The sequence below is a fragment of the Tenrec ecaudatus genome, chromosome 6 (genome assembly GCF_050624435.1).
Source record: "Tenrec ecaudatus isolate mTenEca1 chromosome 6, mTenEca1.hap1, whole genome shotgun sequence".
NCBI lineage: Eukaryota > Metazoa > Chordata > Mammalia > Afrosoricida > Tenrecidae > Tenrec > Tenrec ecaudatus.
Genome location: NC_134535.1, coordinates 153,377,181 through 153,402,057, shown reverse-complemented (window position 1 = coordinate 153,402,057; position 24,877 = coordinate 153,377,181). Strand labels below are relative to the sequence as shown.

General features: G+C 39.6%; 1 protein-coding gene across 2 annotated transcripts in view; it reads right to left on the bottom strand.

Annotated features, from left to right (window-relative positions):
* USP6NL (USP6 N-terminal like) overlaps positions 1–24,877 on the bottom strand; it is a 167,246-nt gene that overhangs the window by 33,440 nt on the left and 108,929 nt on the right. For both annotated transcript variants that reach the window (XM_075552389.1, XM_075552390.1), the window contains exons 6-7: positions 15,874–15,954; positions 6,405–6,512 (exon numbers count right to left, since the gene is read on the bottom strand). In XM_075552389.1, the coding sequence (XP_075408504.1) occupies positions 6,405–6,512; positions 15,874–15,954 (189 nt within the window). The remainder of the gene's footprint in view (positions 1–6,404; positions 6,513–15,873; positions 15,955–24,877) is intronic.

Genomic DNA, 24,877 nt, shown 5'->3' with positions numbered 1-24,877 from the left:
TTGTCTGTAACCTGAAACTTTGCTGTTTTTTTCTTTATGTGCACCTATTTTTATCCATGGCACTTTGCCTTAGCAACCCCTATGTCATTTCTGAGACCTCTTCTTCAACAGTTCCCTTGTTGATACCCTAACCCCTAACCCCTTCCCATTTGCTCTTTCTTGAACTCTTACTATGATGTGAGACCTCCTGGCTCATCATCTCATTTTCTCCACTATTTTCTCTGTTATTGTGTTTTTGTTTTTAATCCACTTTCTGGGAAAGTTCTTCACATTTTCATTTTCAAACTCTCCTCCTAAGTTTTTCATCTTATACCTTGTCCCCCACCTCCACAATACCGTGCACTTATTTTGTGACCACAGTGTCTACCTTTATCTCTGCAGACATTGACAGACTTAATTTTTCCCCCCTCATTCTATAGTTTTACACAAGTTTCCATTTTTCCAAATGTTAGTTTTGGTTTGTCTTTCCTGTTAGTTTCTGGCTTCAAATGAATAGTGCTACATCTTTGTCTACTTATATTGGGGGAAAAACCAAAAGCCTAAAATGCAAGTTGAAAGTTCTGGTGCAAGAGTGGGCGCTTTCAAGCTGTTCGCTGTGCCGTTGTCTGGCTGGGCAGTTAAACTGGTGCCCCCCGACGCCCGTATCGCTGGGTTTACTCTTGACTGGTTAGTCATATTCTTCAGAGAAGACTCTTCTGAGCATCTGCTTAATAGACAAGCACCTAGCTGCCAACATTTGGGGAGCTGAGTGGTAGAAACAGTTGGCATGTCCCACGTCCAGCGTATCAAGGGCTCTGCTGTCATCACCGCCCTCTCGCCCTCAGCAGTGCCGTGTGTCCTTACGCGCTGTGCGATCCTCTCCCAGAGACAGAACTTCAGCGTGGGGGAGGGGTCTCGGGGCTCTGACTGCTCTGTAGACAGGCTTTCAGCTACGCGTCCTGTTTTTCAGATTACCTCCACCTGCTGGGGTTGGCAATTTTCAAGTCTTTTGAAGATCTGGGGACATAAATCAGGTTGGGTTTCCAATTTTTCACTACCAGCCTAAAATGTCACTTTACTGAGTAGACTGAGCTCACTGTATGTACATCTACATTATGGTTTCCAAAGAGTGGGTAGCTGTTACCTTTTCTTCCCATATTCTTATTCCTTGGCAGTTTGCCTTTAAAAACACCCTGTGCTGTCAATTTCATGGCATTTCAGGAAAGCGAGCTAAATAAGTAGGCTTAATCTCCATGTTTAATCAGAAGGAAGATTAAATTTATATCAATTTATATTTAACTGGGCATAAGCACAACTATATCTATATCTATATACCCATCTATCATGTACTGGTTAACATATTTACACTAAATCCAATCTCAAGTACAAGTAAAAATGTGTTAATGGGAAAGAAGGGGAGCTGAGTATGCCTGGAACACTGTGTGTGTATGTGTGTCTAAGTGTTTTGTGAGTGTACATATTTTTGTGTGTGCGTTAAGTGAGACCTCAGAAAAGTTGCTGCAGCTTTTAAAAAAAAGAAGACTATTTGGTCTTATTGGAGAGTCCTCCAGATGGAGCCTGAGTTGTGGTGGTACAGTTATACACTGGGCTGCTAGCCACGAGGCAGGCCGTCCAAACACAGCAGCTGCCTTCAGGGGAGAGCCACGATGCGTCCTGCTGCTGCCGAGTTAGTCTTGGAAGCCCGAAGGGGCAGTTCTACTCTGTCCTATGCGGTTGTCATGAGATGGAATTGACAAAATAGCAGTAGGCTTTCTTTCTTTTTCTTTTTTTTGCAAGATGGAGAAAATATATAAAGTATATAAGAATCATAATATCACCATCACCAAAATACTATATTATTTCTGATTAACTCTGATCCAGAAGGAAATACAAAAATGTGGCTTAAGCAAAATAAAAACCGATACATTTGCTTTTTTAACATCTAAGGGGGGTGGATAGTAAAGAGGTTACAATTATTCTATAAACCTCCTGACAAATGACCGAATACAGAAACACAAGGAGAACATGCCTGATAGGACATACTTTAAAAAAAAAACACTTTACAATAAAATTTAATTGGGAGAGAGAATAACACCCAAACAACTTGCAATATCAGTGAGTTGCTCTACAGGACAAACTCCAACAGAAGAAGATTCCAGTAAAGCGGGTTAAAATAAAATTTACAAGGGGGGCGCATTACTCATGGCCCACAATAGTTACAAGCCAATGAAAAAAGGAAACAACAACGCAGACACATTTATCTTAATGGAAAGAGGAAAACAGATTCTCATGAACAGAGATTTGTAGGTTAAGATTCATGAGGGACACAACAATATTAAAAATAGTCATTTTAACATGAACCCATACGCCTAAGGGCCGAAATGCTGTGCCAAGCATGTCGATGGAAATCTGCTATATCACTGTGGTTTGGCTTACAAGATTATCGAGCCAAGGTAAGGCTACAGATGACGCTTGTTTACCGCTATGCACTGAGCCTCTGCCATTTTAAGGTACACCACTGGGCACCAGACAGGCAAACACAGATGAAATGCAATGGAAACTACACAGTAGAAAGGAGTAAATGAGAACATCGGCCTAGGAGCTGGGCAGCTTGGATTTTATACCGGCCTCTGCCTGCTTCTAAGATACAGCGGCCTTGGGGAGGCCACTTCACCTCGCAAAGCTCAGCCTGCTCATCTGTAAAATGGGACTAGTATAATGGTAATGATAGTAACCGCCACCATCACCTTGCTTCTTGGCATTGTTGGAAGCAGAAAATGACTTAATTTACACAGAACATTTAGATTAGCGCCTACACATAAAAGTACTCATATAACGTTAGCTTTCTTCCAGGTAAAGAAGGAACTGTTTTTTTTGTTTTTTTTTTTTTAATATGAGAGGGCTTCAAAAGGTTCATGGGAAAGATGGGATGAAAATATAGTTGTACATTCTTAGCAGACAAGAAGAGGCGATTTTAGTCCTAGTGAAGATCCAATTTGTGGAAAATGTGTGAAGTACATTGTACATAACACTTTTGCAGAAAAAAAAATTAGAAAGCCAGGGTAGAAAATAAAAAGTTGGTTTATATGTAATATTGAGGGAAACACAAATAATGAAAATAATGTGTATGATACTGCAGCATATAGCTATTGTTGAGCAAGTAATTTTTTCATTGTTAAACTATTGGTTTTTACTAAATGGCTCTCATGTTAACCCGGCTTTGGGAATTTTACTGTACATAGAAAAAGCTCAACATATAATTTATGCCTATGAGTCTACTAGCAACTAGATAAAAGGTGATTTTATTTTTTTCATTAGAAAACGTTATTGAGCACCTATTGCATACTTGATGCACTTTATGTGAAGCGCGCGCAGGGTTGCGTCCACAGATGGCGTCTCAGGCGTGCTTCAGTGTAGCAGGGGCTCCTCGAACTGTCCGCCCAAAATCAACTATGTGCACAAGAGTCTACAATAATTTCACACTAAAATTCTAACACATACATTCACAGTCTGTACAGGATCTAAAGAGCAAAACTTAAAATCTTCTAGTCATACAAATGAGTAACTAAGTTAACCACTACTCATTGTCTTTCAACTTCATGAAGCCTTACCTGAACATATATAAAGAAATAGAAAAGAAAAATATCAAAAGAGCATTCTAAAGTCTTTTCGATAATTGGCTTTCGCCTTAAGCTATCAATTATTTTTTTTTCTAATTTTCTACTTTAATTTATTCTATTTATATACATTTTCTAAGAAATGCATTTTAAAATTTATGATCTAAGACTTGTTTATGATCTTTAAAATGTTTTCTCATTCCTTTTGAAGGCTGATATAAAATTTAGGTTTAAAAAGTTATCACTCAGATAACAAAGAGGTAAATTCACTGAACTGGCTAATTAGAGGAAAGCATTTCCAATCACCGAGGCAATAATACAGATGTACTAATAATCTTGGGTACAAAGTATTTTTTTCTTTTTTTTTATTTACTAAAAGATCATTTTATTGGGAGCTCTCTCAGCTCTTATAACAATCCATGCATCAATTGTATCAAGTATATTGGTACATATGTTGGCATCATTTTTTTCTAAACATTTGCTTTCTTCCCCCCCCCCAGGGTTTTGTTTATTATATGCCTCATTCTTATTCTTTTTTTTCTTTTTTTTTAATTTTAACAATTTATTAGGGGCTCATACAATTCTTATCACAGTTCATACATATACATACATCAATTGTATAAAGCACATCTGTACAGTCTTTGCCCTAATCATTTTTTTCTCCTCTTTTCTTTTTTGACATTTTATTAGGGACCTATACAACTCTTATCACCATCCATACATATACATACATCAATTGTATAAAGCACATCCATACATTCCCTGCCCCAATCATTCTCAAGGCATTTGCTCTCCACTTAAGCCCCTTGCATCAGGTCCTCTTTTTTTTTCCCCTCCCTCCCCTTCCCCCCCTCCCTCATGTGCCCTTGGTAATTTATACCTCGTTATTTTGTCATATCTTGCCCTATCCGGAGTCTCCCTTCCCCCCTTCTCTGCTGTCCCTCTCCCAGGGAAGAGGTCACATGTGGATCCTTGTAATCAGTTCCCCCTTTCCAACCCACTCACCCTCCACTCTCCCAGCATCGTCCCTCACACCCTTGGTCCTGAAGGTATCATCCACCCTGGATTCCCTGTACCTCCAGCCCTCATATGTACCAGTGTACAGCCTCTGTCCTATCCAGGCCTGCAAGGTAGAATTCGGATCATGGTAGTTGGGGGGAGGAAGCATCCAGGATCTGGGGGAAAGCTGTGTTCTTCATCGATACTACCTCACACCCTAATTAACCCATCTCCTCTCCTAAACCCCTCTATGAGGGGATCTCCATTGGCCGACACTTGGGCCTTGGGTCTCCACTCTGCACTTCCCCCTTCATTTAATATGGTATATATATACATATACATATACACAATATATATACACACTTATATCGTTGTTGTTTTTTTTGCATGATGCCTTATACCTGGTCCCTTGGCACCTCGTGATCGCACTGGCCGGTGTGCTTCTTCCATGTGGGCTTTTTTGCTTCTGAGCTAGATGGCCGCTTGTTCACCTTCAAGCCTTTAAGTCCCCAAACACTATCTCTTTTGATAGCCGGGCACGATCAGCTTTCTTCACCACATTTGCTTATGCACCCATTTGTCTTCAGCCATCCTATCATGGAGGTGTGCAGTCAATGATATGATTTTTTGTTCTTTGATGCCTGGTAACTGATCCCTTTGGGACCACTCGATCACACAGGCTGGTGTGTTCTTCCATGTGGACTTTGTTGCTTCTGAGCTAGATGGCCACTTGTTTATCTTCAAGCCTTTAAGACCCCAGTCACTATCTCTTTTGATAGCCGGGCACCATCAGCTTTCTTCACCATATTTACTTGTTCACCCACTTTGGCTCCAGCCGTTGTGTCGGGAGAGTGAGCATCATAGAGTTCCAATTTAATAAAAGAAGGTATTCATGCATTGAGGGAGTGTTTGAGTAGAGGCCCAAGGTCCTTCCGCCACCTTAATACTTGACCTATAAATATAGACACATAGATCTATTTCCCCATCCTCCTATATATATTTGCATGTACATGTCTTTGTCTAGACCTCCATGGATGCCCTTTGACTTCTAGCTCTTTCCTCCATCTCCCTTGACTTTCCTCCTGCCCTACTACCATGCTTCATTGCCACCTGGGCTAGAGTATACCTCTTCTCTAAGCAACCTTACCCTTGATCATTTCCCACCATGCCTGCCACTCCCCCTTCTCTACCATTTGGGGTCCTATGTTTTTCCCTTGTCCCTGGGTTTGTTCAACACTACTTCCTTACCCCCCCTACCCCCCCACCCCAAGTCCCCCCGGAACTGTCGGTCCCGTTGTTTTTCCTCCAGATAGTTCATCCAGCCTGTCCTATCAAAGTATTTTTTTCATATGTAAAGATAGTTTATTGTATACAAACAGCTACTGGATAAATGCTGGTATTTTCCCATAAACCCTAAAGCTGACACTGTAAATCTTTTAGCAAATAAATTGTTAGTAAATCTTTTTATGAAAATTAGACTGGAAAGAAATGGCTGCAATCAGGTAATACTCAGTATTTCTTACAAGTATGCCACAATATTGATTGATCATTTTAAGTTACTTGTATTTGAAAAGCACTTGACAATTACTGATTGATACAGAATAAATAGTTCAGCTGAAGGATTTGAAAGTTATGAAGTACATTGCAACAAACAAATAAGTAAAAACAACAAAAAAAAACCATATTGGGCCTTTAAAATCCAAAGCAGTTTAATTTTAATATAATCCAAATGACACTACGAATATCTAACGCATCACCTTGAAAACTTACTTTTGAATTTCAAATAATGAGTTAGCTTTAGATACTCACACTATAAAGGTCTCTTGTTTCCTCTTTCATTTTAGGGATCTCAAGAAGCAAAGCCCAGACTTCACCTCTGAGCTGGAGGGGAATGCCTTTGTAAATTCTCCTATGAAACTTATTGAAAGAAAAATAAATACAAGGTTACAAACTGACAAAAGCTTACCCTAGTACTTTAAAATCAAATTAGTCAATATATCCATATTTTATTTTCACAGTACTAACTAATTAAGGACCCTTGGTGGCATTGTAGGTTAGGCACCGGGCTGCTAACTACAAGGTCAGTGGTACAACCCGCCAGCCGACTCACCACCAGGGGCTCTGTGGAGAAAAATGAAAGGGTCTGTTCAGTAAAAATTTAGTCTCACGGTCATTATAGATCGTAACTGATTCCTTTTTACAATTTTTTGGGTGAATTATGGTAAGTGGATGTTTACAAAGCCGATCATCAGTTTTACATTCAACAAATCATACACTTATTTTTAAAAACTTATCCATTGCAATATCCTCACTGCACCATCATGTATCCCTGTTCTCCCTGCATTTCCCATTTCCATCATTCCTCCTTTCCCAACCCTCTGAGCTTGGTCTTTGGGTAAATGCTACCCTTCTGATCTTAAATGGTTGATTATCTAACACAGGAAGGGGCTGGAGGAGATGGAGTGGGGTAGGGTGGTGAGTCCGGTTCGAGACCCTGAGGGATAGGGCCATAGGCTGAGGAGTTCCACCAGTCATTATCTGCCTAGTAAACCTCGTCTCTATTATGGTTTTGAGTTTTGTCCAAATTTTTCTCCTACTCTCTGGGACCTTCTGATGTGATCCTTTTCAGGCTGCGTGTGTCCTTGTGGCAAGTACAGGGTGCTGTGTGACGCCTCATCTCTACCCACCCCTTCTCTCGGGGACATTCAAAGTCCTTTCGGTCTCTTCTCTTCTCCTCCAGAGTCTACATTTCATAAAATGAATATGGGACGATGGCACATATAGTTTCCATTTTTCTGCCCAATAGGACTTAATAAACTAATGAGCAGAAAACAGGATAATATTAAGAAAATCCAAGTACGAAAAGTATTAAACTAATGATAATATAACTGTGCTCAAAACTTAAAATGTACAAAGAATGTATCTGGAATTCAAGTTGTAAAAGTTAAAGAAGCAAATACGTGTGTAAGTAATATACAACAGAAAGAGAAAATCTGAGACCCTCAAAAAAGATTTTAAAAAATCATTTTATTGGGGTCTCGTACAACTCTTACCACAATCCATACATCCATCCATTGTGTCAAGCACATTTGAACATTTGTTGCCATCGTCATTCTCAAAACATTTGCTTTCTACTTGAGCCCTTGATGTCAGCTCCTCATTTCCCCCCTCCCTCCCTCCTCCCCCCTTTTCTCATGAACCCTTGATAATTTATAAATTATTATTATTTTGTCATATCTTACACTGCCTGGTGTCTCCCTTCACCCACTTTTCTGTTGTCCATCCCCCAGGGAGGAGGTTATATGTAGATCCTTGTAATCGGTTTCCCCTTTTCATCCCACCTTCCCTCCACCCTCCCGCTATCGCCACTCTGACCACTGGTCCTGAAGGATCGGATCATCTGTCTTGGATTCCCTGTTTTTCCAGTTCCTATCTGTACCAGTGTACATCCTCTGGTCCAGCCGGATTTGTTAATGATGCTTATGGTATTCAAACATGTACACTCTTACTTGAGGCGCAAAACATACTATGGTTAAGCAGCTTTCCTAATAAGTTCTAACTACCTTAGAAACTCTGGAAAGTTCAACAACAAAGTAGGAATTACATCGAGGCACAACAGTTAAAACGAAATTTGCTCAATTGCAAAAGTAGTGTAGAATATTTCATCTAAATAGGATCTCACATTTTCTTCAATAATTCTGTAATGCAGGCAAACCCACTGCTATCAAATCGATTCTGACTCTTTGTGACCCCTTCGTAGGATTTCCGAGACTTAAGTTTTTAATGGGAGAAGCAAGCCTCATCTTTCTCCTGAGTGGCTGGGTATGAACGTGTGGTTAGCAGCCACAAAACAGACAGTCATTACAAACCCCACAGCAGGTGCTATTGCATTGTAAAAGCAAAAAACCAAGGCACAGGAAAGTAGTTCATCTTCTCACTTCTAAGTCATGGTTATTCCTGTCGAAGCATACTACCTTATTCAGATTACAATTTTATTAAAGTAATAGAATGTATCAATAGATGAAAAGCTGCTTATTGCCATGAGAGGTAAATGAGAGTGGGGACAGGGATGAGCATAAAGATGAACAGTCAAAATAATGGTAAAAAAGGTTACACTAACATTTTCTGACTGTGTATTATAAGGCTGCATTATGCTATAAGTTATATGAAGCACATGGTCCATGTTTGCATGTATTCCTTGTAACATTCCTAAAAAGGGAGCAATTATTTCCCTCTTTTAGAGATGAGAAAATTAAGATGTAGAAAGGTTAAATGACCTAGTTTCTATTTAGACCTTGGTGACCCGGCCATGTGCTCGACTACTGGGACGTTAGAGTCTAGTCTTTGCAGCCACACAACATCCTTCATAGGCCATGCCAGAAGGACTCAAGGTGGAAATCCCACTAAGTGAACTGGGCTTTACCTCAAACTCACCCTTGGACGTCAGGCTGCAACTCCCTAATGTAAGAAGAAGCAGATGGCTGCTATCCCAAGGGTATAGAAGTAGTGGACGCTGGACTTTGGTTCAGATCTTTTGCCTTGAGGGTGTCCAATGAATGATGGGTCTGGACTACCATATACTTACTATTTTAATGTCCTCCTTGTTTTATTATAACATGTATTAACCTGGTCGGTGTGCTTCTGCCACTGTCAATAATTAGTATTGGAAGTTTTGCCCCATCACCATCCCCCATTGTTTGTGTAAAATGTCCAGTCACGTAAGAGTTTAATCTGTACACGTTCAACAATTCATGTACTGTGGGTCCTAAAAGGAGGAAGGGAGGGTGGAAGGAGAAATAAAAGTTAACTAGCTCAAAGTCATACACCAATAAGCTGTGGTGAAAGGATTCAAATTCAAAACAAGCTGGGTAGCCTTGGGAAATGTACTGAAAAACAATATGCCTTGCTTTCCCCTTCAGGACAGTAAAATACCGGCTAATATAGCCTCAAAGGTCCATTCAGTGATTTGATCAACAAAATATATGTGCATCTACATAAGCTGATACTGTGACATAGTGCAGACACAATTATAACACAATTGGCTAAATCAGAATGATTTTCACATAAAGAGATACCATCATAGAATAGGATATATTTTTAAAATATGCTCTGACTATACCTGAGTGGACAGTCACTGTGAAACCAAAAAGCCACCCAAACAACCTCCACGGATTTTTTCTTCAGAACTTGTTTTTTGTTTTAATTAAAAATGTCTCTATCAGAGTTACATGTTTATTTCAATCTTTTAACATTTTTCTTTGTATTGCTACTGTGTAAGTATGGAGAGAAAACATATCTAACCTTTGGAAGGGAAGAAACACATATGCTACTTTTTTTTTTTAACGTCAATGCCATTTCAAACTAGATATGACTTGGAGGCTGTAAGTCTTTTAGAAGGCGCATTGTTTCCTACCAAATTGGACCCTATGCATCATCCAATGATTCTAGCAGTATAGCTGTGGATAGTGCTTTAAAATGATACATCAAAGAAATGACTCTGTTAAAATCTCTCTTATTGGCCGCATAATGGCCGCGTGGAATTGCTCATTTTCACAGAGGTTTACATACTTTCATAGACCCATGTGTGCTAGAGAACATAAAGCCATAATTCTACAAATAGTACATTACACTGAGTGTGATAGGTGTGAGGCATCAACATTTATTCTGTAACTACCACTTGAGCAATCTTTTCACAAAGATGAAGGTAACATAGTTGTCAACTTCAGGCCAATCTTAAGAGACAGCATTGTATTAAACAAGAACACGGGTGTTGTAACTAGTATTCTGCTCTGAACTGATTCCTCTTAAAAACATCCTGAGTTGTAAATCTAATGCTAAAATTGCCGTTAACATTAAAGTTCCAAATAAGCTCATTCCTGATGAAAAAAATAAAATAATCAGAGCCTGACAGACTTTAAGGTAAGAATGTTTAAGTTATCTCAAAAAGATAAATGGCATTATCCCTGTGAGATACTTCATGAAAAAAAAGTTTTAAAAGTTCACTGCACATAAGGTTAATGTAATTTAAGCCCAATCTTAGAAATTCATAGCAAATATCATAATATGGAAGACTTCAGAGGCCTATAGTAAAGAAACCTTACTTACCCTTTTAACTGATTTTCCCAAGTTTATTTAACCAAGGAAATTTTTCTCACGTAATACTAAGTGTCCGGTACTATTCTACGTATATTATCTAAATTATATAGCCCTATGAGGTAAGTCCTGGTAGCACAGCATGTGGAAGTAGCGGGCTGGTAAGCACAAGACAGGCAAACCAGACCCACCTGCTGCTCTGTAGAAGACAGATAAAACCAGTGCGAAGTCTCAGAAAGCCCTGTGAAGCAGTCCTGCTCCATCTTACAGAGTTAGGAGTCGGAACTGACTAGATGGCAGTGGGCTTCGGGTTGGGTTATGAGCTAAGTCTTATTATTATCCCCATTTTACAGATAGCCAACTAAGGGTGGGGGTGGGGTGGGAGGTTAAATACCGAGCCTAAGATCATACAGTTAGTAAGTGACAGAACTTGGGATTGAACCCAGAAAAGTCTGGATTTAATATCTGTCTCTTAATTATTACGCTATAGTACTGCAATGTAATATTCATTGTGTGAACATGCAAAAAGCTGCTGCTGTTCCTTAGAATTCTTGTTGGCATATGCTGGCATACAGTAACCAATTACCTATAAAAAAGAAAAATTGCTTCATAGAACAAAGTGTGAGGAAAGGAACAAAAATGTTAGCAGTTGCTTTCTGTTGGGTGATGTTGTTAGGTCCCATCAAATCAGCTGCAATTCACAGGGACCCGGACCCTATGCACAACAGAACCAAACACTACCCGGCCCTGGGCCAGCCTCACAATCGTGCTTATGTTTGAGCCCTTTTTGCAGTCACTGCTAATCCATCTTGTCGAGGGACCTCCTCTTTTCACTGCCCTTCTACTTTACCAAGCACGATGTCCTTCTCCAGGGACTGGTCTCTCCTGACATGTTCAACGTATGTGAAATGTAATCATGCCAACCTTGCTTTTAAGCAACATTCTGGTTTTGTATCTTCCAAGGCAGATCTGTTTGTTTGTTTGTTTGTATTCCTTGGTACTTTCAATGTTCTTCACCAGCAAAATAATTCAAATGTTATTGATACCTCTTTGGTCTTATACAATGTCCAACTTTCACATACATGTGAGACAACTGAAAATACTACTGCTTGGATAAGGCACACTTAGTCCTCGCAGTAACCTTCCTGCTTTTCAACACCTCAAAGAGATCTTGTGCAGCAGATTTACCAATGTAATGCATAATTTGATCTCCTGCCTGCCACTTCCGTGAGCACCTGATTGTGGATCTAAGCACGACAAAATCCTTGAGAGCGCAACCTTTCCCCGGTTAGCCGTGATGTTCTATCTATTGGTTCAGTTGTGAAAATTTGATCCACACTGAAGGCTGCAATCCCTGATCTTCATCAGCAAGGGCTCGGTCCTCCTCACTTTAAGGAAGAAGGATTATCACCTGTATATTGGAGGTTGTTAAGAAGCCTTCTTCCCATCCTGATGCCATATTCTTCTTTCCAGAATCCAACTTCTCAGATTTTTTTTGCTCTAATTCTTTGCTCAGCATACAGACTGAATAAGTATGGTGATAGGATATTAGCCCGAGGAGGATACTACATCCTTCATGGTTTTAAACCGTGCAGAATTCCCTTGTTCAGTTCTCTCAAGTACCTCTTGATCCATTTATTGGTTCCACCTGAACACAATGATGTATTCTGTAATTACCATTCTTTATTTATTTAAATAAATTTTTAATCGTTTTATTAGGGGCTCATACAACTCTTATCACAAGCCATGCATACATCAATTGTGTAAAGCACATCTGTACATTCATTGCCCTCATCATTCTCAAAACATTTGCTCTCCACTTAAGCCCTTGGCATCAGGTCCTCATTTTTCCCCTCCCTCCCCACTCACTCCTCCCTCATGAGCCTTGATATTTTATCAATTATTATTTTGTCATATCTTGCTCTGTCTAATGTCTCCCTTCACCCCTTTTCTGTTATCCGTCCCCCAGGGAGGAGGTCACATATAGATCCTTGTAATCAGTTCCCTCTTCCCAACCCACTCTCCCTTTCCCCTCCCAGTATCATCCCTCACACCGTTGGTCCTGAAGGTATCATCCGCCCTGGATTCCCTGTGCCTCCAGCTCCTATCTGTACCAGTGTACATCCTCTGGTATAGCCAGACTGTCAAGGTAGAATTCAGATCATGATGGGGTGGGGGAGGGGATGAGCATTTAGGAACTAGAGGAAAGGTGTATTTTTCATCGGTGCTACATCGCACCTTGACTGGCTCATCTCCTCCCCTAGATCCCTCTGCAAGGGGAACTCCAGTGGACCACAAATGGGCTTTGGAGCTCCACTCTGCACTACCCACCTCATTCACTATGGTAAGATTTTTTTGTTCTGATGATGTCTTATACCTGATTCCTTCAACACCTCGTGATCACACAGGCTGGTGTGCTTCTTCCATGTGGGCTTTGTTGCTTCTGAGCTGGATGGCCGCTTGTTTACCTTCAAGCCTTTAAGACCCCAGACCCACAGTGTGTTATGATCCACACAGTCAAATGTGTTGCACAGTCAGTAAAAGACAAGTAAACAGCTTTCTGGTATTCTCTGCTTTCAGCCAAGATACACATAACATCGGCAATGATACCTACTCTTGTTCCAGCTTCTCTTCTGAATGTAGCCTGAACCTCTGCCAGCTCCTTGTTAATGTACTGGTACAACTTGCATGTGTTATCAATGATATTGTTCTATGCTTTGAGCATTCTGTTGGGTCACCTTTTTCCAAGTAGTGATCTTCTAAATTTTCTGGCGTAGAAGAGTAAGTGCGTCCAGTGCTTCATGAGCTCGTTGAAACATTTCAATTGGTATTCCTCCCATTCCAGGAGCACTGTTTTTGGCTAATGCTTCTGGTGCAACTTAAATTCCTTCCCTCAGTACCCCTGACCCTTTGTTCATTTTCTATCTCTAGAAATGGTGGAAGTCTGCTAGTTCCTTTTGGTACAATGACTGTGTACTCTTTTTATCTTCTTTTGATGCTTTCTGTATCATTCAATATTTTGCTCATAGTCTTTTAATATTGCAACTCGAGGCGCGAATGTTTTTCTTGAGTTCTTTCAGTTTCAGATGTACTTTTTGTTTTTAAATCATTTTATTGGGGGCTCGTACAATTCTTATCACATTCCATACATACATCCATTGTGTCAAGCACATTTGTACATTTGTTACCATCATTCTCAAAACATTTGCCTTCTACATAAGCCCTTAATATCTGCTGCTCATTTCCCCCTTCCCTCCCCATCCCTTCATCATTCATAAATTACTATTATTTTGTCATATATTATACTGTCTGACGCCCCCCCCCCCGCCTTCTTCTCTCCTGTCCCTCTCCCAGGGAGGAGGCTATACGTCGATTCTTGTAATCAGTTCCCACTTTCTACCCCACATTCTCTCCACCCTCCAGGCATCGCCACTCTCATCACTGGTCTTGAAAGAGTCATCTGTCCTGGATTCCCTATGTTTCCAGTTGCTAACTGTACCTACGTAGATCCTCTGGTCTAGCCAGTTTTGTAAGGTAGAATTGGGATCATGATAGTGGCGGGTGAAGAAGCATTTAAGAACTAGAGGAAAGTTATATGTTTCATCATTGTTACCCTGTACCCTGACTGGCTCATCTTCTCCCCACAACCCTTCAGTAAGGGGTGTCCGGTTGACTATCAATGGGCTTTGAGTCTCCACTCTACACTCACCCACATTTTCAATTATATGATTTTTTGTTCCTTGATACTTGAGACCTGATCCCTTCGACAGCGCGTGGTCACAAAGGCTGGTGTGTCTCTTCCATGTGGGCTTTGTTGCTTCTGAGCTAGATGGCCACTTGTTTATCTTGCCCTTTTTGTTTTTCTAACTCTAGGTCTTTTCACATTTCATTAAAATAGGATTTGCTGGTAGGGTTATGAAACTCTCTCTCTCACTGCCATTGAGTCAGTTCTGACCATTAGCAACTCTATAGGACAGAGAAGAACTGTTTCTGTGGGTTTCCAAGACTGTAACTCTTTAAGGGACTAGAAAGTCTCATCTTTCTCCCATGTGTCAGCTTTTGATTTCAAACTGCTAACCTTGAAGTTAGTAGCCCAATGCATAAGCCATTCCACCACAAGGGTTCCCAGGGTTTGGAAAGAGTTCTTTTTTTTTTTTTTTAAGAAATTTTATATTGTCCAACTTCCCTTCCAAAAAAACAGTTAACATTTAACAATGCTTACTATCTGCAAGACACAATGCTAAGTGCTTTATATGCATTACATTATTAATTTTTTATCCTTTTGAACGGTTGTCTCTATTTTACCCATGAGGGTATGAAGGCTTAGATGGCAGATGTTAAAACTTAAAACTATTCATATCAACAATGTAATGTTACTTGTCTTTTTCACTGTTGTCTTGGGTTGGTGGCAGAAGTGGTTGTGAAAGTACCAGTAGTTTGGCACAGGCAGCAGCAGCAGCAGCAGCAGAAGCAGCAGCATGGTGCCTGCAGTCTTTCTAGTCTTCACTCACAGCTTAAACGGTGTTTTTGTTCCAGGCCCAGTTTCACTGAAAATGACCGTAATGAACCAGCCAAAATGATTGTGCTAAGTCTGGAGGCTTGAATACAGGCCGTATCAAGTGTGGGAGCGCTGACAAGCGAAGTTTATAGAGCACTCCTACTGCATCCTGAAGGACAAGGAGGCCTTCAGGAAAGGCACTTATGAAATGGTTTGAATCCTGATCTGATTTCAGGTGGAATTTCTAGCTTTTGTGCTCATGCCTCAGGGAGAGCTCTGAGAAGCCAGTTTTTCCTCCATTCCCGAACAATGTGACATGAACATGTGCCTGGAACTAATGGAATCATTTTGTCCCCAAAGGGAAGCTGGTACTGAGGAAGGCAGAGTAGAGAGATGGAAAGAATCTGAGAGATGGGCATTACAAGTGGACTGCTGAATATAATCACTCCTAAAATCAATCCTGTCCCCGATCAGCCAACAGACCCTCAGACTGTGAAAACCAATTTGAAATGGGTTTCTGTTACTTATGACATAAAGACTACCAATTTGAAGCATTCTGCTAAAAAAAAAAAACCCTCAAAATATATATGAACTTAACACTTTCAATCGTTAAAAAGAAAAGTTAATGAAGAAAATCTTTATTAGATTTACTTAGATTCATACGGAATTAACATTATTTTTAATTACCTTTTCGGTGTTCTTGTATTTTTCCCATCCTTTTAGCATTTTTAGCCACTTAGCAGTTCTCTCAATTTCCAGGTGCTTTTGCTAAAATAAAATTGAAATTCGTTGTTATAATCCTTTAGGTTTATTTATTTACCAATTTCCTACTTGCTACTAACCAAGGACCATTAATTAAGCACATTCACTGCCAAGGACAAGGAGTCAATTCAGACTCACAGTGACCTCTAGGACACAGAATTGCTCCTGTGGGTTTCAAGGCTATAGATCTTATGGAAGCAGAAAGTCCCACCTTTGTCCCAAGGAGTAGCTAGTGGGTTTGAACTGCTGACTTTGCGGAATAGCCCAACATGTAACCCCTTACACTATTCCAGAGCTCCAGGATGATTAAAACAGTGATATTATATCGGATGACAAGTACCCTATTCAATTGTTTAAGTTGGATAATATTGCAGTTCAGTAGCAATACCATAGTTAAAGATGCTTAGATTTTTCAACACTTTAAAACATTTGTACAGTCTAAAACTTTTAAGTGAAAGTAAATTCTAAAATATCTTAAAATTTCATTTATGAAACAAAAAGAACCTGCTTAGAATTTCAAAACTCTTTCATTCCCACCCCCACCCCCCGAATTCTATCATATTGTTATTTTCAGTGAGAACTTGAATTATTCAAAGTATAACTAAATTTTTTCCTTATTTCTTCATTTACATACTTGATGCTTAATATGTAACAAGCACTCGGCTAAAAAAAAATAAGAAAACAGAATACGCAATAGTTGCTGCCTCCAGAAGTTCAGTTTGCTAAGGACAATGGGCACGCAAATGTACTGTCATGTGGCTGATGCTATGACACATACAGAAGAATAAGGACAAGGTCCTGATGGAAAGAAGAGTGAAACTCCCCCAGGGATGTCAGCAAGAGTGAAGTCTAAACCAAGAATTGAAATGTTATCAGGATTTTTTTCAAGCACAAAGAGAAAAAAGATTTGATTTTGATTAATAAATCATTTTATTGGGGCTCTTACAGCTCTTGGAGCAATCCCTACATTAACTGTACCAAACGCATCTGTACATATGTTGCCATCATTTTCCAAACATTTTCTTTTTGCCTGAGCTCAGTATCAGCTCCTCTTTTTCCCCTACCTCCCTGAGAAAAATGTTTTTACAAGTAATTTATATAGCTATTTCTATGAGAAAATTCAGTCGTTCCAAAGTACTTAAAAAGAAAAAAAAAGAGGAGCAAAAGAAGATGAGACTTATGAAGTCTTGCATGTCACACTAAATTGGGATTTAATGCAAGCCTCCCCTATTAATCATTGAGAGTGGTACAGAACCTTCTTCTTCTTCATGTGGGTAGGTTCCAAGAGGAGGAATATTTTCCCTCAGCACGCAGCCCTGCTGTCTAATCCTGTACTCAGTCCTAAGGAACCTCCCATTCACGGGTAAGTTTAGAAAACACACAAGGCATGCTCCGCTCCCTCTTTGTTTTAGTCGGAAGCCCGTCACCCGCAGAGAGCACACGTGTACTCTGTTCTTCTGTTCAAACAAACCAGCAAAAACACCCTTTTCAGCACAGAAGTCTGTGGCGACTTCTTTGACCCTGACAAGGGAAGAAGTCTATCTAATGTTTGGGACTTTGTTACCAAGAAGTTCCTTGTCACTTTGTTTGGAACCTTCATTCTCCCACAGCCAATCTCAACTCCAGGAAGGCCTACAATGTTTGCTAGACCCCACTGCGTAGAACAGGGTCTGGCACACAGTAGGCATCTCATTAATGATGTCATTTTCATGAAACTAAAATACAATATAAACCTTTCCTGTGAGTCAGCTGATATTCTATGATTTTATTTACTCTCCTTGATAACCAAATTTCCTTTCTGCAGCCTCTATAAAAATGACAAATAGAACAAACAGCAATGGAAATGGAAGACTAATTGGAAAGATAATGCTTCTATGGACATATTTTATGCTCAAAAAATAAGTTGAGGTGAGACTGTTGCTGCAGAGTTGGCCCCCCACTTAGGGCAAGCAGCTGCCTGAACAGAACTGCCGTGACCCACAGGGCTTTTCTCCCTAGACCTTAGTCCGGAAGCTCTACTGCCGTCTGCTCCGCAGCACACAAGCCTCCCCTGAATGGGGGATGGTGCTTCACTCAGCTTTCCTGCATAGTAGGGAAAATCCCACCCCCAAAGCACCACTAACCCCAAGAGGTAAAGGTAGAAGAAAAATCATAGAATGAGGGAAATGTTTATAAACATAGCTTAATGGTGCCATATATACAAATTTATGGATTTACATAAATTATATTTTCATAACCGTGTAAGCTCATAAAAACTCCATCTATCACAAAATTGCCAGGTGGCCAGTAATAAATATTTAAACATTAAGTGATGAAGTTTTCAGTATAAATAACTACCAACCAGAATGATTTCAGTATTAATGAGGCAAAGTATCAAAATAAAACACCAAGAAGTGGTAGAGAATCTATACTTCTACTCCCTGAATCTTAAAGAAGTGTATAGAGACCTTAGCAAATGATCTTCCATTAACATCTATCAGAGGTATGCAGACAAGTTAAAGAGGGGACTATGTACAATTTCCTGCTCTCACCCCATCCTCAAACAGTATTATACCTACCCAATTCTGGTTGGAAAGCAGGAAATAAAACCAGATGTCTCCTTCAAAGTGGGTGTTGTAGCTGAAGAACACATAAACTGCCCCAAAGAGGGCTGACAACTTCATGGACCACGTATGAACCCAAATGCTTCACTTGTATTAACTCGCTAATCCACACTAAAAATTGATGAGGTGTGTATACCCATCCCCATTTTGTATACGAGGGCTCAAAGGAGTTAAGTAACTTGCCCAAATTTACATAAGGAGCCCTGGTAGCACAGTGGGCTACACGTTGGGCTGCTAACCATCAGATCAGCAGTTCAAAACCGAGTTGGTCTTTGAAACACTGTAGTGTCAAACAGGCAGTATATGCTGGCAGATGGTATTTGCCCGTATCATTATCCTTAGGTTTAAAAGATGCATAAATCTAAATTTTAAAAAATCCCAAATTTCTCATCAATAAAAATATTTTCATTATTATTTCTAGGCATATTCTTAATCTTTGAAAATTACTTAATTTTTTAAAAGTTTGATGGGTTCTTCATAATTAAAAATGATCACTTGTGAGTAAAAGATACTGTTATAATTCTCTCATTTTTCAAAACACTGAACATATTCTTCATGATACTATTAGTGATAAAATGTTACAGATGGTTCCAGAAACATGTTTAATTTTAAAACTCAGTGGGGGCACTGAAATCTAATTAATGTTTCTGCTAAATGTGACTTTAGAGAAGGTCAAGCTGTGAAAAATTAAGATGGATCTAAATTGCCATTTTGTTTTCTTCTTCTTCTTCTGCACGTTCCCCCTCGCTTCTTCAAAGCCTAAGCCCAAATAACTCAAGCTAACCCAAGAGAATCATAAAACACACTCTGACAGGAACAACCCTGCTGAGATCGAGCAGGTCTTTTGCCATCTTTCATATTTATTACTAGGAATGATCAACGAATCACTTTCGGAAGTCATGATGCTTTTTGTTCAAAAAGGCACGCGTTGGGAGGCATGTTTCTCCTACACAGGCACGCCTCAGAGCCATGGGAGTTTCCGTTCCAGACCATCCCAGGGAAGAGCTTAACTCACGAATGCCAGTGACGTGAATTTTTGGTTTTCAGTGCATGTGAGATTTATGTTTACGCAATATTGTAGTCTATTTAGTATGTGATAGATAGCATGCTGAAAAGTTTGAAATATTGTGAAAATTATCAACAGGTGACACAGAGACACAGAGCGAGTGTATGCTGTTGGGAAAATGGCAACCAGAGACTTGGCTGACGCCAGGCTGCCACAGACCTCCAATCTGTAAAAAACACAGCAACTGCAAAATGCAGTAAAACGAAGCAGGCCTGTACACATTCTCACCCTGCAGGGACAAACCACATACGCACACTTGCACAATTTTAGAACCATTAAGTAGGTCTTTCTTTCCTCTACAGAAGCAGGAAACATGATGAACCATGGGAAAATGCCACAAGTTGTAGGTTTAAAATTTATTTGTCAGTAGTTCAACATGAAGTTTTAAATTTAACTCTATAGTGCTGTCAGTTTAATTAGATCTTGGCTTGAATGCATGTGAAAGTCCCTTTTTCCTCCCTCATAGATCAACAATTCATCAATAAAATATATATTACCACAAAACATGAAACAGGTAGCGGTCTCAGCAATTATTTTTCAGATACAGCCAAAAACATATCTCACAGTTATGAACTTAAGTGCTCCAAAAACACAGGGTAAAGAACGTCATTTTGCCATGGATTCAGTAGCACTGAGACAAAGTTAGACTGTAACAGTATTTACAATCTCCAGCTGAAAGCTCAACAGACCCTCAAGCACATTCAGAACTATTTCCTCAAGCATATCGCTTGCCTCTGTGTTCCCTGCCAAGCATTTAAAACACCATTACACACGGAGTCAAACTAAAACTTTAAAGTTGTTTGGGACTTCCTTTGATCTTAATTCCCACAACCAAACTATACTTCCTGGTCCAATCTCATATCTTGATTCTTCATGTACCTCCGCCCTAACTAAGGCAGTTATTAACCCAATCAGTAGCTCCTTACAGGTCTCTCTGACATCAATCAAGCCTCTTCAGTGCTACCACCAGCTGAAACACTTTATAACCTTCCAGAGATAACAATCTCTATAAATAACCTTCAGTCTCTGTAATACAGCACACACGGGTGAGCCTTCACAAGATGGCTCTAGCTTACAGTTTCATTTCATTCTGCCTTTACGCTCTGGCCATATACTTGCATATGCTTTAGCAGAACCCATCAATTACTAACATTTTGCCTAATTTCACCTAAACATCATGAATAATTTATCCCTAAAATGTTCTAAATATGCACAAATATGTACTCTCCTACCCAACTATAGTACCAGTATTACACTCAAGGACTTTATAATTGATGCATTATTACCTAACAAATAATCCCTTCACAAAATTCTCAACTTGCCCCTAAAATATTCTTTGGAATCCCCCCCACCCCCTTTTGGGGAGAATGGAGAGCTAAAGCACCCAGTTAAGGGTCGTGCATTGTATTTACTGGCACGTAACTTTAGTTTCCTTTCATCTACGATATCCCCTTGCCTTCTCTGCCTCTCAAGGGATTGACATTGTTGAAATCTCACGATCGAGTTTTGTCTGCTTTGTTTCCTCATTATTAGATTCAGGTTGGAATGTTACACAGGTAATATGGTTCCTTCCCAACTATAGCACATCAGGAGATAAACATAATGTTGATTTGAACTGTCATCCATGCAGGCTTCAAACTGGGCTTTTTGGTTTTTGCCTTTATAAACATGGGCGTCAAATGCATTACAGAGCATCCATATCCATTGTTTGTGATATTTTGACATGAATACGGAACAAAACGCTGTGCCCTCTCAAAGATGGCAGCCAGCCACACTGCTCTCAGTGTGGGGTTGCTCTTGAAACTCACTGCCATCAAGTTATGTAAGTATGACTCATGGCTACCCAACAGGACAGGGGAAAACTGCTTCTGTGAGTTTCTGAGACTGTAACTCTTTACGGGAGTAAAGAGCCTTATCTCTCTTCCATGGAGCGGCTGGTTATTTTGACATGTGGCCCTTGTGGATTATAACCCAATGAGTAACCACCATGTCACCAGCACCCTCTTAAAATCCAATCTCATGCATCAGCCTGCTGAAAAAAATTCATGAGGGAAGACAGTGACAGAAATTTGAGAGAGCAACATTACTGGCGAGACTCTGGCTAGCAACACACATGCAAAGTTGTGATGCGGTCAGTTGAGTGGGGCACAGCATTTTCTTGGTATATTTTTCTCCAGCCTCTAATTCTCAACCTGTTTTTGTCTGCAAGCTTGAGATGTGTCTCCTGGAGGCAGCAGATTGATGGGTTATGTTTCCTGAGCCAGTCTGTTAGCCTCTGCTTTTTAATGCCTGAGTTCACGCCTTTGATATTCAGCATTATTACATCCATCTATGGACTCTTTGATGTCATCTTGTATCTTTTGTGTTGGATATTTTACTATCTACCTATCTTATTCGCTTGTGTTGTGCGTGTGGTTTATGTTTGCCTTCTTTCCACTGTTGAGCTGATGCTATCCTGGGGGCTGTTTCTTCTTTGTCGCCCTGTGGGTGGAGTAGTTCGATGTGATGCTCTCTTATTGGCCCTCGGTGAGTGTTGATCTTCTGCCCATATTGGATCGGCAAGGATCTTTTGTAGGGGTGGGTTTCTTTTTATGTAATCTTTGAGGTTGTCCCTGTCTGGGACGACTCTTACTTCTCCATCTATCTTAATAGATAATTTGGCCAGTTAAAGTATTCTTGGATTTGCATTGTTTTCCTTCAATTTTTGTAATATGTTACTCCATTCCCTCCTCTTCTTCATCATTCCCGCTGATCGGTCTAAACATACTCTTACTGGAGTACCTTTATACGTGACTGTTTGCTTTTCCCTAGCTGCTTTTATAATCTCCTTTCCTCATAGTAGGATAATTTGAAAATGATGTGTCTTGGTGACTTCTTCTTGGGATTCAGTCTGGCTGATGTTGGGTACAGCATTTTCTATACCATTCCCATGATTACTAGATGAGGCTTTCTTCCACTGAACTGCCTGGGACCTCTGATGAGGGATGTCAATAGTCCTGCCCTTGGACAGAGTGCACCGGAAGTTGGCTTACTGCGGGTATTTCCCACTGCCATCAAGTCCATAGTGATTCCCACTGACCCTATAGGATATGGTAGAACTGCTCCTGTGCTTTTCTGAGGCTGCAACACTGAAAAGGAGTAGAAAGCACTGTCTTTCTCCTGCACTGCAGATAAAGTTAAAATTTAATATATCACCGTTTGTTTTCCCTTTTGGCCCATTTTTAATTTCTTCTAGTTTCTGTTATTTTCTGCTTTCTGTTGGATTCTCTATGTTTTATTTTCTTGTTGTTGGGTTTTTTCCTATGATTTTCTTTATATGAAATCAGGATAGGCAAATCTATATATACAGTAACTAAATTAACAGTCCCTTAGTGTTATGGTGGGCGAAGGGGGCCGGTATTGGAGAGCTGCTAATAATGGGTATAAGAATGAAAAACAATTGTCTAAATTAGATTTTGGCGATGATTCTACAGCTCTTTTTAATATATTTAAACCACTGAGCTCTATATAAGTCTTGCAACTCAAACAAGATCCTGTTCCTTGTTCACAACATCAATTACTAGGTATCATGATAGCAAAGTTCAATCACTTGTTTAAGGTGGTATTTGTCCAATTTTTCCAATACTAACCGATAAATTCCATTCTGTAACTAATCACTAATAAGAAATTCGTGTAGTATTCTTTGAGTTGTTCTTTAATAACTCTATCCAATAGTATTAACATCAAATGATAATCCTTGCCAGAATCAATTATGGCTCTACTGATACTAGAATGGGGATTTATTTTCATAATTCTTTCTATATTACTATCATTTAACTATGAAAACATTTGTCCTTTCTACCTCTCAATAGTTTTAACATCAATGTGATCTAAAGGTTATTCAATGTATTATAATCCATTACAAAGGTTATTCTTTTTGAATCATGCTGCCTCCTAGCTAATCAGCGATATATCCCTGTCAAACAAGTCCTTTTGACTGACCTTTTACTCTCTGACTACTCCATGTTTTCTGACACAAGAAAATTCAAGTTCATCATATACTTAAACTACCTCAGAAGAGGAACCATCTAGTTCTTAAAAAAAACAATGACTCATTTAAATAGGAAATTGTAATAAAAAATAAAGATCAGGGTCCTATGTATGCTTATCAGCATAATGTTTTAAATGCGGTAAAAAAAAGTCTACTCTTCTGAAATATCAGAACAGCATTATCTCAAAAGGAAAACTGTGCAGTTGATTTAATTGCCATCCTATATTACCTTTGGCCTCTCCCCCTTACCTCTCCTAAGAACAGGACACATTCTTGTGTAGTTTTTCTTCTCCTGAGCTATTTTCAGAGAAGAAACTATTTTAAAGTCATCAATGTGACACCCTCTTATCTTCAATTCATGCTGTCTGTGAGTTAGAATTGACTTCTCCTATTGGGGCAAGGTGGGACAGGGATTAGAAGGAGGGCCAGTATCTTCTTGTTACCATTCACCACAGTCCACTGATCTGAGGCACCCTGTTTAAATCCTCTGCAGGACCAGCTGAATAGTAAGTACTCAAGAGCCCTTTGAGAAATAATTCACACAACATTAGCTCATGTTTGATCTGATCCAAGGCTCCTCTCACTGCAACATAGTTAATAATTCAGACTGTCAAGGCACAGTACATGCATGGATGGATATTAAATAGCTTCCTTTTCTAGAATTAGAAATCTTAGAGCTCTGCTCAATTTCAAGTGGTTAGATACTTTGGTGTCTCTCCCCTTATATTAAGATGCATGACTGAAGACGAGCAGAGACATGCAAGCTTGGACCTTACCAGCAGAGGTCAGGAGAGTACAGAAAGTACAAGAAGGAATGAATGACCTTTACTTTGAAGATTTCAATTTAGATCTCTAGCTACACTGATGCCAGGGGCTTAGGTGGAGAGCAAATGTTTTGAGAATGATGAGGGCAATGAATGTACAAATGTGCTTTAAACAATTGATATATGTATGGATTGTGATAAGAGTTGTATGAGCCCCTAATAAAACGATTAAAAAGGAAAAAAAAACTCTAGCTGCATGAAATTAAGATGTAATTTTAAAAGGTATAAATAGGCCCCGACATTCTGTACACCATGCAAAATCCAGCACTACATAAAAGAGTAGTTTCATCTATGAAAATTCATAGTTTAATATTACCCTTTCCTTCTTATTAAAAACATCAATAAGCTCAAAAACCAATATAATCCATTATTAATATCATTCTCTGCCGAGTAAGTGAAATGAGTA